At 32.3% G+C, this 16355-nt stretch overlaps 1 protein-coding gene and 1 long non-coding RNA gene across 2 annotated transcripts; one reads left to right on the forward strand and one right to left on the reverse strand.

The window, feature by feature from the left end:
• Positions 1–3386: 3386 nt before the first annotated feature.
• Positions 3387–5157, forward strand: LOC114293699 (uncharacterized). Its single transcript, XR_003640163.2, has 2 exons — positions 3387–3647; positions 4410–5157. It is a non-coding gene; the product is annotated as an uncharacterized LOC114293699 (long non-coding RNA).
• Positions 5158–10161: 5004 nt separating this feature from the next.
• On the reverse strand, positions 10162–14237 carry LOC114293694 (vesicle-associated protein 4-2). Its single transcript, XM_028237810.2, has 7 exons — positions 13638–14237; positions 12074–12144; positions 11772–11853; positions 11522–11640; positions 10928–11005; positions 10646–10765; positions 10162–10542 (listed from the first exon to the last, which is right to left on the reverse strand). The coding sequence occupies exons 1-7, from the start codon at positions 13906–13908 to the stop codon at positions 10489–10491; spliced, it is 795 nt and encodes a 264-aa protein (XP_028093611.1). The 5' UTR covers positions 13909–14237; the 3' UTR covers positions 10162–10488.
• Between the last annotated feature and the right edge of the window lie 2118 nt (positions 14238–16355).

Consider the following 16355-nt stretch of genomic DNA (forward strand, 5'->3'; position numbering starts at 1 on the left):
AGATTAGTAGTTATTAAAAATAGAATAAAAAATATCCAGATCTTTGCATCTTTAGTAAATTAAAAGACTAGAGGAGACAATTTACAAATCTATCCAAAAAACAAAAAACAAAATTATAAATAAAACATATATAGATTTTTTTTCCCCACTCTACAAACTCGACCGCTCACTTTATTGGCATCTAAGTGTCCGTTCACAACTACTTAAATTATAATTCAAGTGTCAATTAATGATATTCAAATAGAAAATTTTACATAAAAGTAACGTAAAAATAACATTTTCTTTGTATTTGTATTGTTTTAATATGAAGCAACAAGACTTACAGCTAAGGATTGATCTGGATTCGGCAATTGTGATGATGATGTGAAGAACAGAGAGAATCAAAACCATGTTTATAAACATGGTTATTTTGTTGCTTGAATTGGCCATTTTTCTATCTTTTCTTCTTCTTCTTACTCACAAAATGTGAAAAATCTCTCTTTTGTATAGCTTCCTTCAAATCCTCCAATGTATAGATTGTTTTCAAGAAATAGACAAAACACACATAAGCCCAAAGGCATCATTGGTCTGAGTTTTTGATACAGGCCGGCGGCATCTCTAAACATAGGAGAAACAAGGGATAATTATTGATAAGTTGTATTGAATGGACTTATTTACTCACAAGTTTTTAATATTTATTTATTTATTTATTTACGTATTTGTTTCTCATTTTAATAATAAGAAAGTGTCGAAACTTTTTAGATATATTTTGTGTTTATAGAATGATCTTTTGATGTTGATAATAATACTGATAAATTTATTAAAGTGATAAAAAAAATCAGGACAATTTGACTTTTGTTTGTGAGTTTTGATTAATTCTTAATTTGTAATTTTTTTGGTATTAATTTGTATTAAAATATGATGCGAAACCATAAGTAATTGAATTGTACTTTTTTAAAAATATATTTTTTAGTGATTAATTTATTACTGAAAGTTGGAGTAATAAGACTTTCTAATAAATAAATCCAATTTACTGCATCTGCTCATAACTATCCTGAGAAACGAAGCTCATAGTAATCTATCAAATTTCCTTAGGATCATATTAAAATGCACAAGTTTGATTATGTGACCGACTTAGTTATATCTTTGTCTAGCATGAGTTATTTTGACTAAATTAGTCAATAAAAACAAAACAGTTTGATTTAGCTAATAAGACAAAATATCACATCTAAATTATAATTATTTCATTTTTTTTTTCTCACAACTATCAAATCAACTATAAAAAAAAAATCAAAATTTATTCCAAACATAACTTTTTTAACTAGGCTAAAATAATCAAAAAAATAAAAAAATCAGACTTAACTCATAACAAACAAAAGGCTAGTTATATCCAATGTGATCTTCCATTATGACTTAAATGGTATTAGTAATGATCCAATGTAATTGTCATTAATGGCTCAAATTTATTTTTTAAATCAAAGGACTGAAATTGAGAATACATATATAGTATACACATTTTTTTTTTTTATTTAAAAATTGTGTGTAGAGGAATGTCTCATCTTATTGTTAATATAACCAAAACAATAACACTCGTAAGTTTCCATAGTTTTGCATGGAGAAATTATAGAGAATATGAACAATACATCTACAAACCAGGTATTTTTTTATACATATAAAATTGATATAAATAATTTTATAAGATGATGTAACAATATTATTCTTATAAAAAAATTCACTTTTATAAGCGTTTTGTTTTAAAGCAAAAATAATACATTGAGCCACATTATTATTTATAAGAATTTTGTATAAATTATTATTTGTATGTCATTACCTTTTGAAAAATTATTTCTTGTTCTTAGGGCATATTACTCCACACCATTCAATACATATCTGATGTAGGCCGAAAGGTATTACATTAAGGTCACTTAAATTATATTTATAGTCTTTCCACTTTGTGTATTTGGTAGAGATAATGTGTTTTGTGCACTTATACAGATTTGGTAAGAAATACGCAAATCCAATCAAAAAATGGTACAAAAATAGATTCTCTATGCGAGAAGCGAAAAATTAGAGCCAACCACCTCACCGCACGTGCGGCCCACCACCGCTTGAGTAGCCCACTTAGGGATGCGTGCGGTGAATTTTGGGTTTGTTCTGCTGAGAATAAAAAGAAGAAAAATAGGCTAACCTAGGGTTCGAAAATTATTTGAAGAAAAAGGAAGGCTAGGGTTTGAAGAGAGTGATTTCCCTTAAACTTGAAGAACAACTTCCATGAGGCCTTCTTCCTCATCCTCTTCCTCTTCCCACTCCTCCATGAGTGGCTAGTCTTCCAATTTTAGGGTTTTGATGAAACCCTAGCCATGTAAAGGGGTTTTTCTTAAGCTTTTATTGTGAAACGGTTTGAATAAATGTATGGATACTATAGAAGTTTATAATATTTTTATTTTTCATCTCTTCAAGTGTTTTACTCTCTCTGATTGTTTAGTGTTTTGCATACATTAGTTTTCTTTGTCGTTGTGTTCAAAGTATGAAACGAGTCATGCTACGAGAGACGGGTCGTGTTGCTATCATAGTTTAGAACAAACGTTTTGTGCTACTTGAGATGACTCATGCCTGTACATTGAACACAACCATCCTCTTAATCAATATTTCAAACTTGTAGTTGTGAAATATTGGGTAGTTCAAATCGTATTGCAATTGATGGCCGTTGTTAAGTCTTATTTATGTGATCAATAGTGAATTCTTAGCCCTAAGATTTTTTCAAAAATTAGTATCTCAAACCCTAATTTTAATTGTCAATTTAATTACTCAATTTCATTTAATTCTCGTTTAGTCATAATATCCATCAATCCTTTAATCAAAATTGATTTAGAAATTTAACAATTAAATTAGTTTAATTTCACAATTATCCTTGTGGATCGATACCTGGACTTGTCATTATTCTAAAAGAATTTGATATAATTTAATATTTAATTTTGGTGTGTGAAACGACACGAGCGGCCCATACAAAAAAAAAAATTTGAGTGCACGAGCAGCCCAGGCCCAAAAGTATTCTGCTTAACTGCCGCACGAGCGGTCCAATAAAAAAAAAAAAAAAAAAAAAAAGTTGCTGATTTTATTTTTTATTTACTTATTGTATATTTCTTAATAAAAAAAAATTCCCTGCAGATTTATTTATTTATTTATTTTAATTTACTTATTTTATATTTCTTCAAATAAAATTGTACAATTTTATTTCTTTATTTATTTTTATTTACTTATTTTATATATAAAAAAAATTCATGCAATTTTTATTTGTTTATTTATATTTATTTATGTTATGTTATTTTATTTTCTTTAAAAAAACAAAAAAACAAAAACAAACAAACAAACACACCTTTAAGCCAAACTCTAGACCCACTTTCACTATCTCTTCCCAGCACACTCTCTCTCTACCTCTCATCTTCTTCTCCTCCCTCCCCCTCTCTCTCTCTCTCTCTCTCTCTCAACCCCACAAATCCACAAACTCCATCCAATCCCACCATCACCAACTTCTTCCTTTTTCCTTCAACTTTCACTCACCACCATCCTACCACCGGAGCATCACTATCTTCTCCGACCGGCGACCTTCCGACGGCCATATTTTCCGGCGGATTTACATCTTCTCTTCTCCCTATTTTTTTTTCAAGGTAATCACCCACTTTTTGTTTAAATCTCTTAGTTTTCACTTGTAATATCAGTGTATTGGTAGTTTAATAGTGATTTTTAAGCATTGTTCTTCATCTTCATCCCCACATAAAAAATAAATATTAAAAAAAAAAAAAAAGTGAAAAAGAGTGTATCTGGGGAACAACATCAACACGTGCTGCCTCCGTCGGTGCACGTGCGGCACGTCGGATTTCCCGAAAAAAAATTGTAGTAATAATACTAATAATAATCTTCTAGCTTGTTGTAACTTATTTTTATATAATGTAGTTGTTTAATTTAATTATTTAGTTAGTGATTCTTTTTTTTTTAATTTTAATTTAATTATTTAGTTAGTGATTCTTGTTAGTTTAATATATTAATAGATTGTTTTTATTTTTTTTAATTGTTTAGTTAGTGATGTAGTTTTATTTTATTTTTATTTAGTGATTTAAATGTTAATTTAATCGTTTAGTAATTTTTTATTTTTATTTGTATTTTCTGTTTTTCTTTTTCTTTTCTTTTCTTTTCTTTTCTTTTACTAACTTAATTGCATGTTTTGGTTTGCCTATTTTTCTTTAAGTTATTTTGTTTATTTTATTTTGATTTTCTCTAAAACAAACAAAAAAAAAAATTTGAAATATAAGTAATCTAGTGGTGTAATGACAATGAGGTTTTGAGAGATTTGTTTATGCATGCGCTATTTGATGAGTGCTAATATAATAGTTCCACGTTTTTGGTTGTGTTGGTTGTGTTATTTTGTACAGATATGTCTACATCATCCCGCCAAACCAATGCTCACCTATCGCCTCCACTACTCCTTCCTGATGCTCTGGCTAATCCTAATGATCCGGTAGAGCCCCCCGCCGCCCCAGCCCCAGCACCACCGCCATTCCGTATAACGCGTGCGCAATATTAAGCTATTTTGGATAATCAAGCCGCTATTCTGCAATCTGTGGTTGATCTCCGGGCAGACTTGCAAGCATATCGAGATCACTCGCAGATGGTCTTTGATGGGTATCAGCAGTCAATTGCATCTCTACAAATTGATTTCTACACATACCGCGAGTCGAGGCAGCAGTTGTTTGATCAGCTTGGCGCTAGGATTCATAATGAGGCGTTCGAGACACGGACGCTAATGCATGCCCTATTTGAGCAGCATTTTTCGCCACCGCCGAATCCAAATCAGTAATATCCATTGTATTTTCTTTGTTTTTAGTTCTTTATTTGTTTTTGTTTTGTTTTGTTTTGTTTTATTTTTCTTTTTCTTTTCCTTTTATCCTGTACTGTTCCAAAAAAAAAAGTGTGTATGTGTTTGGTGTGTCCTTGCCTCGCTGGATGTGCGCCTACGCCGTCTAGTAAGATCCTCTCTCTCTCATTTTACTATCTACTTTCCAGTTGCTTACATTGAGGACAATGTTGTATTCCAATTGGGACAATGTTGTATTCCAATTGGGGGGTGAAGGTTTTTATAAAAATAATTCAAGTTTGTACTTGCTACACTTGATTGCACCATTTCACTTGATATTCACTTTGTGCTAGTATGGTAGTGATATGAACATATGTTAATATAGTAGGCTTATTGGGTAGATACTCACATGTGATGTTTGTATTAAGAGAGTTGTTTATGTTTGGGGTATTAATACACTTGTCATGAGTATGTCTTGATTCACATGAATACACTTTCATAATAATGACCTCTCTATTCTAATCCCTGGTATACATTATTGATAATTGCTAGGGTTGCAGAAAAGAATAAATGAGTAACCAAGATTCTTAAATAAATAGATAAAACACTTGACTTGTTTGGGTTCGTAGCCTCTTTAACTCGAGTTATTAAGCCCATAGGGGTGTCTCTACACCTAATGCCCTAAAACCACCTGGTCTAGAAGTCATTGGCTCAATACTTGCTACATGGATTAATTAGAAAGTTTAAGGGACCTAGACATTGCACAGTTAAGGAAAAATAAGGAGAATAACTTGTTCGGATTTGTAACCTTTTCAGCTTGAGTTATTAAGCCTGTAGGGATGTCTTCACACTTAGTGCCCTAAAATTGTCTGGTTTGTGAATCATTGGCCCAATGCTTGTTACATGGATTGATTAGAAAACTTAATGGATCAAAACATTGCACAGTCTTTCCAAAAAAAAAAAAAAAATAAGAATCTTTGTTGTAACAGTTTAGTTTTTCTATATATGTTAGGTGTTATTATGAGTTACACTAGGCTATTATAGTGGACAGTTAACTAGTATGGAGATTGCACTTTACACCGAGGGTACTGATGATGTATCTACTAGTATTCATAAATACAAAGGACTTTACTTTTGTATTAGCTGAATTGTGATTTTGGCTCAATAGATTCCTTCATGTTTGTCCACTGTGCCTTCAATGAGTCATCATGTCTTAATATCATACCGTAGTGACACATAAGTTGATTGTTAAGTGGAATGGTGTGGTTAATTGTTGTTGAGCAAATATGAATATATTGACGTTTGTGGGTATCATTTTTGGAAACCCTCACGAGACTATACTCCTCCACTTGGGGTAAAGGCTTGTTGCATATGCTAAATGCAATCGTGATTCCTACGAAAGTGGCTTAAAGTATTTTCTTTTTCTTATTTCTATTATTTTGCTCAAGGACTAGCAATATCCATTGATGGCGAAAAAAAAAAAAATGAGCATCTCTTTATTTTATTTTATATATATATATATATATATATATATATCCTGCAATGCATTTACTATTTTTTTTTTTTTTAATCACAACAATACATATTAGAAAAGTATACATTTAATTATTTGAGTTAGAACTAAAATAAAATGACATTAAAATCACATGTTCAAAGTTTCCCTTTAACTTAAAATATAAATGGTTAAATTACACCTTGTACCTTTAATATTTTACTATTTTCTTGCTTTGGTGTTTTAATTTTTTTTTCACTTTGACTTTTTCACGTTTAATTTTTTTTTCTTATTTACTCCTAAAATTATTTTTTTATCTAATTTTAGACAGAATTTAACTTTAAAAATAAATTGAGAAAAACTTAAAACGTGAAGAATCAAAATGAAGAAAAAAAAAATTAAAGAACCAAAATGATAAAAAAATAAAAATAAAAAAAAGAAATAAATTACAAATACATCCCCTGAAATTTGTTTAAAATATGAATTATTTTTTGTAGTTTTGGAAATTATATCACATCCCTTAAAATTTCTAATTTCATAACAAATTATCCATTTTTTATATAAATCATCAAGTCAATGAACAATTTTTGATGATGTCAGAAATTTATTTTAATTTTTGATTTAAATAATTTTATTATATACAAGAATAATCAAGAATTTTATTTTTTTAATTAATTTTATTAAATAAAAAATTATAACAAATAAATATTTATAATTTTTTAAATTATAAAAGATAATTTATATTCCAAGCAAACTTTAAAAAGTATATTTATAATTTACTTAAAACGAAATAGAAGGAAGTAAAGTGTAAGAGCATCAGCATCAGCCTCTCTACAATGGCTTTGAAGCTATTATAGAGAGCAAAAGTCAAGAATATGTGCTCCATCAAACTCAATATAATGTCCATTCATTTTGCTAACGCCACATTATCTTGTTAACGTTACAGTATCTCGCTACAACAAGCGAGTTAGGTGTTATTGGCCAAACGTTCGGCTGGTGAACTGGTCAACAACAAATTTTTTTTTTTTTTAGGAATTGTTTGGCTGACAATTAATCAATTTAATAAAAAAAATAACAAATACAATAAAAAAATAACATTTTAATAAAATTTAGTTCGAACAGAAAATTTGATGAGTGAATACTAAAATAATGATTTAGTTAAAATAATAAAATAATTTTTTTAACTCTGATTTAACTAAAAAATTGAAAACACTGATAGTCCCCCCCCCCCCCCAATATAAACCGTTGAATTACAGAGAAAGACAAATCCATGGAGAATCTTTAAGCCATCGCATTCAAGTTGAAAAGTACTTGACAATGTCACATGGGCACTTTGGGTTTCTCAGTCAAAGTGACAGCTGTCATATTACTAAGACAAATGACTTTTTTAAGCTTAATACGCGGAGTAATCAAACCAAAATGATAATTAATTTATGATTTAGGGGCGGGGAAGCCCAGACTCCTTCCAAACAGCTACCATGCATATTTGCCACAATTGCATTGGTCAGCTACTATTTAAATACTTAGGTATTATTTGTCATAATTTAAAAAAATTAAAAAATTAAAAAGTCACTATCTTATTTAAATAATAAAAAATAATCCGGACTCTCTTTTTTCCCACTCCCTTGACCCCCTCTCTTTCTCTTATTGATTTGTTTTTTTTTTTTTCCCCTTTTCCTCCAATCACCAGCTGTCACATGTGTGTGGCAGGTGGTGGGCTAGTAATTGGAGGGAGTCTCAATCAAAACCCTTAAATAATATCATCTTACAAAAATGTCTAAGACTGTCTTTTCTTTTCCACCCCCTTTGATCCCCTCTTTCTCTCATTAGTTGGATTTTTTTTTTTTTTTTTTTTCCTTGTCCTCCATTCACTACCCGCCACGTGTGTGTGGGGTGGTGGGGGTGGTGATTGGAGGGGGTCTCCATCACTCATCATCATCTTATTTTAGTCATATCACTTCTCTACCACATCACTTCAAACCCAACTCATATCTTATAAAAAGTCAAAAAGTGCACTTATTTAAATTATCCCAAACCATCCCCATAGCCTTGGTTTGGCAAATTATTTTGGCTATATAATAATAATAATAATAATAAAAATAATAAAAACTACAAAATCACAAAAAGATAAAAAAAAATTACAAAATTACCAAATTGACCCATATACAAACAAAAAGTCAAAAAAGTATCATTTCCAGGTGGAGGGTAATTTTGTCATTCCTTAGCCAAAAAAATAAAAAAAGTCAAACAATCAAAAAAGTCTCAGACTAAAAAAGTCAAAAAACAACTAAAAAAACCAAAACCAAACGACCCCTTAATAAGTTTTAAAATGTTTTTAAATTTAATTTATTTATTTTTTGAATCAATTAATCATAAGCCCAAATTAAGTAGTTTGATTTTTTAGAGTATATATAATTAAGTCAAGCCGAGTATTGTTCAAATTTAATTTGATAATTTAATAAATTTTAAAATGTATTGAAACTGGCCTTATTTACATAATGAGTTGATTTCAAAACCACAATATGAACTTAGATTATTTGATTCGTACAGTTGTTTTAAAAATTAGTTTTTTAGAGATATTTTAATTTTTTACAAAAAAAAAAAAAACGTGTAAAAAAATAAAAGTTCACTTTTTTAATAGATTTTTGCTTAAAAAAACCACCTTTTAACTATGCTACAAAACAAAGTATTCATCTTTTTATGGATGAATAGCTCCTTTCTTGCATATGTATTAGGAGATGTGTATGAAATGGAACAGCATCAGTTGCCAGCAGAAAATGGTTTCATAAAAACTGAGCCTCCGTTTGGTAATATAGTTGGGACTAATTTAACTAACTAAAAGATAATATTAAAAAAATATATATATATATATATAAATCACATCTAAGTTATAATTATTTTATTTTTTATCTCACAAAATTATAAATAAATAAAAATTCATTACAAACGAAACTTTTTTTTAATCAGACTAAGGCCTCGTTTGAGAACAAGCTAATTTAGTAACTTTTTGGCTATTTAGTTAAAAAGGTAGGCAAAAAAAACTTGTATGTTTTGGATGACTTTTTGACTAATTACGAAAAGATATGCAAAAAATAGAGAGAAAAGAGAATTTTTGACTTTTTGGTATGGGTTGTTGGTTTTTGGCTAATTTAGTAACTTTTTGACTAATTGGCTAAAATAGCCTCTTGCCAAACGAGGCCTAAGATAACTAAAAAATCTGACTAAAAAAATTCTTTCCAAACCAAACTTGAATAGCATTTGGAAATTTCCTGTTTCAACAAACTGAAATCCCATCACACCTGACCATCCATGGTTTCAAAATCGATCAAGTGAGTTGAATAGATTAACGGATGACTACAAATCGAATTGGTAAATTAAAACAAATCCTAATTTTGGGTGAATAAACAAATCCTAATTTTGCACCCAAAAAAAGATATCTTTCAATTTTTTATTGAACAAATCCAAATTTTTTGCCAGAGAAACTAACAAATCAGTGTAACTTCTAAATGAAAAATACAAATTAATCGTAAACTTTATCAATCAATGTTATAATTAAAGTATTAATGTAATATTTTTCTGAAAGTACCACTGAATGGTAATTCCCCATTTTTTTAACTGAACAATAAAAACAGCAGCATCACAACCAACCATGATGGACAACAAACACACACTAAACCAACAACACAACAACCCCATATCAAACAAGAAAATTTCTTCAATCACACTTCAAAATGACCATATATACTCATGCAATTTTAAGACAACGGCAATGTCGCCAACAATAAATAAAAAAAAAACATTGCACGAGCATCAAAGATCAGGAAAACAATGAAGGTAATTTTCAAACCAAACTGAATCACAATGCATGAGCTTATAAACAAGAACGATTTAGTGCCTTACATCCCATAGAGAACAATATTTGTTATCGAAGAAGTAATTCATTATATCTACAGGTTGGTGGCAACACGCCAAGTAATACCTTTTACAAGATCCAACTCGCGTCTTTTACATGAGAAAATAATAGCCTTGACCAAACTCTTTGAACAGAACATCCGTTGCACTAAGCCAAAAGATAACAGGTAGAAAATGACTCATCAAGCAAAGGCAGACTCTTAAACTTTTTTCACTCCCGGTAAAGCACTTGAAAGTAGAACAAAGCTCCAATTTAAACAGAGTCTTCAACCTGCTGTCGTGCAAGGTATCTTTCTCTTCGTTCTTTCTAAAAAATGGGGATAGAATAGGAAAAAAAGATGAGAATACTCTTAAATAGTGATAATTTTATAAAGAAGGAATTCACAAGTTTCATTAGCTAGCTTGCTCACCCATTCATCAATGACAAGTCCTTCACCAATAATCTTTGGGCCGGTATCCTCTGGAGGTTTTTTGCGAGCCTCGAGTGCAGCCTCAGCCTCAGCCAACTGGCGCTTAAGTTTTTCCAGAGCCTTGAAAGAAATAAGTAGGCACAATTTCATGAATTATCATATCATATTACATAACTATTGACTACACATAATCATGCACATAAGCATGTGAATAACCACAGCCACAATAGCAAGGGCATGAATGCAAATGCACTCATATTTGGCATGTATAGATGTACTTACAGGGGTAGGACGCTCCACATCAAGAAAAACAACACGCAATATCTGCTCTACTGCCACTTGATCCTTTTGCTCATCAAACTACAAACAAATACAAGATCTTTTTCAGTGATAACATCAAAAAAGAGGATTTCATAGAGGTAATGTGACAAAAGCAGTCAAGCAATTCGAACTTCTAATTGGAAAATCTCATGGATTTATTATAAATAGCCATTAGTTTTTCCACGTTCTGCAAAACCATCCATCAAGTAAGGACAAGCGCTCTCCAATCCAATAAAGTTGAACTACAGAGCACAACTATTTCTAAAAAGTGAAAGGCAGGAAATTTTCTCATATGCAAGACTCATTTGCCTATTCATGACAGCAAGCTAGTGATAGCCAGTTTAATGAATGATTGGACACCTGGAAAACCCCTTCAACTAATAAGGCTTCACATAGCTAAAGCGTGTAGTCTCTATAGATTTGGTAAGAAATCAAATATGGACCAGATTTAAGTAAATAAACCAAATTACACTAACGTGATCACCAAGATTGAAAAACTCAAAGTTCAAACCCGCATAAGAAACAGAAGCAGCAAGAAAGGTGTGTGAGACGCACCAGCTCAGGCACATAGTCCATCACTCCTTTCACCTTTAGGCTCATAATCTTAAACTTCACTTTGCTCTTCTGATCCAATGGTTTTTCATTGTTCTCTGGAGGCTCCACAAACTTGAATACTAGCAAATCCATAAACAAGAAGTAAAAATTGAAAAAATCAAGTGTAAATATAATACTTGCAATTATAATGTTCATAACACGTTTTTACCAAACACAAGAAATGACAAAAAAATTAGACAGGAGTTCTTACCAGTTGCTATGATAGTCTCACCAGGAGCAAGAATAGCCCCTGGAGGACGCATGAAACAGCTTTTTGGCGCCGTTGTTTGAAACTAAAACAACAGAAATAAATAATGCATTAATCAGGTAGAAAGATAATAACAAATATAGTACTATGGCATGATATGATATCACTGAGGATTCACTTTACAAGGACCTAAAGGAACATCTATATTCAATTCATATTACTATCTTAAGAACCTACCACTGGGCATCAGAGAACTGAAAACTACAAACTATGGATTGAAACAAGTTACACCTTCTTGATCATACCTTGAACGCTACATAAGACTTGCTTGTATTTTTAATCCTGATAGCACTCTGCACTTGCTTACCAGGTTCATCTTGAAGACAATATAGAAGCAAAAGAAATAGACTGTAAGAACAGCTGAATAAATCCAGAAAAAAAAAGGGTAATATTAAATTAGAAGATCAATTTTCCAAAACAAAAGAAAAAAATAAGAGGTGTTGGCATTTTCCCGTCCCTGACACCATACACATACTCTGTGTGTGTGTGTGTGTGTGTGTGAGAGAGAGAGAGCATTTTTTCATAATTAAATACATAACTGTTAACAGAAAGAAGACTCAAAGGAATCACATAAATAAGAATGCCCCAAAAAAGAAAACGCGTCCATATTGATGAAAATTCAAAACAACATATTTCTCCATATTGACCACAAGTTACAAATACTTTATAGCAGTCAAACATATGAACTTTCAATAATTGAAAAGCGCGATGCAATCTTGACAAAGGGAGAAAAATACCAAAATGGAGAGATCAACTCTTGGCAAAAGAGATGAAACTTGACTCAATGATAAGAAAAGGAATGAGACTTTCAAAATTAACAAATCCAGACAGGAAGATAATCCAGTGTAGAACACACATAAATGCAATAGTGCAACTCAAAATAAAAGGCCTAGCTCATCCATCATATAAAGGAGAATTTGCGCGGGGGGAACCTAGATTCCGAAAAGCCCTTCTTTTTTTTTTTTAGTTCCTCCAAATTTCTTGTAAGTTCATCCATGACCAATGAGAAACCATAATGCTGAACTTAACCAAGTTGGAGGGGTTGCTTGGGTACCTCCTAAAATAGCATACTTATTGCATTGTTATCTTTTTTTAGTCACATCCCCTCTCTACTGTTCCGCACATTTTTTAGTTTGTGGATTTGAAATGAATGAATATAGCATCACTCATTTAGTGACTATAACCTTCAATTCAATGAATTATTTTATATCTAAATTTCAAGAATGAATGTGAGAGTCTTAGATTATTGAAATTGAAATAACTTGATTAACGTACTTATTGATGAAAACAATTATTTGAAATCATATTGTACAAAATCATCAACAAAATGCATCTCTCCTATCTCTATGTCATCAATCAACATCCAATAATTAACCTTCCTACACTTTTTATAAAGTAACTTCAAGTCCCTTCATTTCAAATCCACTTATCCAAATAGAGCTTAAGCTTAATGCAATTGAAATTTCACAACTCTCTCCTCCAATTGTTCTCACATTAGTTACCCGCACACCAATATTCCCAAATTCAATTACTAATGCCACTTTATTTCACTAATTCAATAATTTTAAAATTATTGTGCAAATTTAACACCACATAAACCTTGTTAAATTACAAATTTTAATTTCGCCTAAATCACCTATAAATTTTTTGAACAAAATCAAAAATTTAAGTGTGCTAAGCAAATCTAACAGTCAATCAACTTCAAATCAACTAGATCGCACAAATATCATAAAATGCGTAAACAAGTACGATCATGAGCACAAGTCAACAACAATTACGAAAGTAAACGATCGAGATGAGAGCACATACAAGGGAAGTAGAGCTTGTTCGACGGATCAAGGCGAAGACGACGTCGTGTCGGAAGAAGAGATCTGGCCGCAGACGATACCGAGCTCGAGCTTGAGCTTGAAGTGTTGCTGTGTGGATTCGATCCTTCGACCTGTGAACTCTGATGATGAGCAATGTGAGACGAAGACGAAGACGACGTCGTAGAATGCGAATTCACCGATTGCCGAAACGGTAGCTTAAACAACCCCAAGATTTTACCGTCGGACGACGATTTCTGATCGTCGATCGCCATCGCCGGAAACTGAGTTGACTTGGTGTTCGTCGGAGGTTCTCAGACCATCGGCGGGGTCTAACGTCGTCGTTTTGAGCTTGTCGATCCTTGTTTCACAGACGAGTTTTGGAATTTTGAGTATGAGGTCTCGTTGAGTTCAGGAAATGGAAACGGGGAGAGACAGAGAGAGAGAGCGAGAGAGAGGGGTTGGAGATGAAGAAGAGGATTGAAGTGAATTTGATTGGTGGGGTTCACGTCCGCACAAAAGCATTTTATACAGTTACTACACTTGATCTTGGCCGAGAAAGGTTCAGCATTTTAAACAGTTGTCCATAAGGGCCTGTTTGTTTGGTAAAGGAATTTTCTTATTTTATATATATATATTAGGGTTGTTCAAAAATCCGTTTATACCGGTAATTCGGACCGAATCATACCGAATCGTACGATTTGGTTCGGTTCTATTAAGCATTGGTTCGGTTTCGGATTAAGAAATATGAGAACCGTAAAAACGGTTCGGCTAATGGATTTTATGAAAAAATCGGGTTCAAACCGAACCGAACCGAACCGAACCGAATTTTAAAAGATATATATATATATATATATATAATATTAAGTTTTATTTTTATTAATTGGTTTTTTATAATTTTAATGATATTAGGATGGTATATATATGTAATATTAAGTAATGCCTTAATATTATTAGTTTTGAATAATACTTTAGACCCCCAGCAAATGCCACCCCCACCGACCCCCAGTGTCATGTGGCACTGCGGGATTGGAAGAAAGAAAAAAAAAAAAAAAAAAAAACAGAAAACTGGCCAATGAAGGCCCGCCACGTCACTAGGGGTCGACCCCCAGTGGGGGTCTGTAGCAGCACTAATTAGTTTTTATCATGAGTTAAATGTAATTAGTTTGAGTAATTATTTTGCTAATATTAACAATTTATTCTTGCAAATAGAAATTTTTAGAACCGTAAACCAAATCGAAACCGAACCGTTTTTTCAGTTTAGTTCTGGTTCGGTTTTACAAGTATAACGGTCTGGTCTGGTTCTCAAAATCACAGAACCGTTAGGATCGGTTCGGTTCTTGAATTTTCTCATAACCGAACCAATCCGAACCGTGTACACCCTAATATATATATATATATATATATCAATTGTTCCATTTTAAATTAGGCAGTGGCTTTGGTCCAGTCCAATATCGAACTGGACCGTGCTGTTGGGCCCGTAGGGGCCCATCACGGGTCCCTTTTTGATAATCCGAACCATTCAATGTGTAAAACTTATCGATTACTATATGTCTATAAAAATCACGTTGATCGGATATCGATAACTATGTGAACAAAACAGTTTTTTTATCAACCGTTAATTGCTTCACGGTCCATTTTTTTATACAAAACTGATTTGATCACATAGCTATTGATATCCGATCAACGTGATTTTTTACAAGCATGTAGTACTCGACGAGTTCTACACATTGACGGTTCGGATTATCAAAACGGGCCCAAAAAATGGGCCCCATAAGCCAAACTGGACGGGTCCAGTCTTGATCTCAACTTGAGACAAGCTGGACCCTTAAATTAAGCTCTATTTGTTTGGATAAAAAATTTTTTACTATATTTTTTTAGAGTTGGTATAATGAAAAAAAAAATTAAAAAAAAAAACATAAACTATGGTTAACAAAAAATAAATTTATTTGGATAGAAACTATTCACTTTTAAATGGTGAAAAATATTTTTTAAATTAAAATTTTACTAATATTACCACATTATCATGTCTATTTTCACCTCCACTACCACACCACCATCACCATAGTCACCACTATTTGAGAGGGTAATTTTTGGGAAAAATTGGGCCGAGCTGCGAGTTGGGCTTTAAGGCCCAAAAACGCGAAGGACTAAGTAAAAAAGGCCGTAATGGTTACTCCGGCCCAGGAGAGCAAGTTTACTCCGGCCTAGGAGAGACAGAGTTACTCCGGCCCAAGAAGGTGGAATTACTTCGGCTTACGAAGTAATAGGGTTACTTCGGTTAGAGGATTGTAAAGTACTTCGGTTTGGGGAGCAACTTGAAGTTAGACCGGCCTTGAAGTTAGACCGGCCTTAGAGGTATACCGGTTTGAGAGTTATGCCGGTCGAGTCGTTGGTTCGGTCCGAACACACCACGGTTCATCTATGAGAGAACCGAGATATGGTAGCATGAAGAAGAACCGAATAACTGTTAGTACGACCTACTTTGTGGCTCGGCATAGCCATTTTTACTTCGGTCAAATGGAAGTTCGGCCATAAAGAGAACCATCCCACTTGGTTTAAGCAGTGGGGAAGGGTGTGAAAGGATAAGCATTATCCTTGAGAGTATGAATCCTAGGAGGACTCTGCATGGAGAAATACAAGTCCTACTAGGATTGTGCCATATGAAACTTATAAAAGCTCACAAGCATCACCTTGGAGGAGGTAATTGAACACAATCTTT

Source organism: Camellia sinensis, chromosome 9 (genome assembly GCF_055761805.1).
Source record: "Camellia sinensis isolate YWXY chromosome 9, ASM5576180v1, whole genome shotgun sequence".
In the NCBI taxonomy this organism is placed as follows: domain Eukaryota; kingdom Viridiplantae; phylum Streptophyta; class Magnoliopsida; order Ericales; family Theaceae; genus Camellia; species Camellia sinensis.

Coding starts and splice junctions, on each gene's coding strand:
- LOC114293694 (XM_028237810.2), bottom strand. CDS start 13,908: ATGGCGATCGACGATCAGAAATCGTCGTCCGACGGTAAAATCTTGGGG. Junction 11,006..11,521: donor TGGACTATGTGCCTGAGCTG/GTGCGTCTCACA, acceptor ATTTGTTTGTAG/TTTGATGAGCAAAAGGATCA. Junction 10,766..10,927: donor ATGTGGAGCGTCCTACCCCT/GTAAGTACATCT, acceptor ATTTCTTTCAAG/GCTCTGGAAAAACTTAAGCG.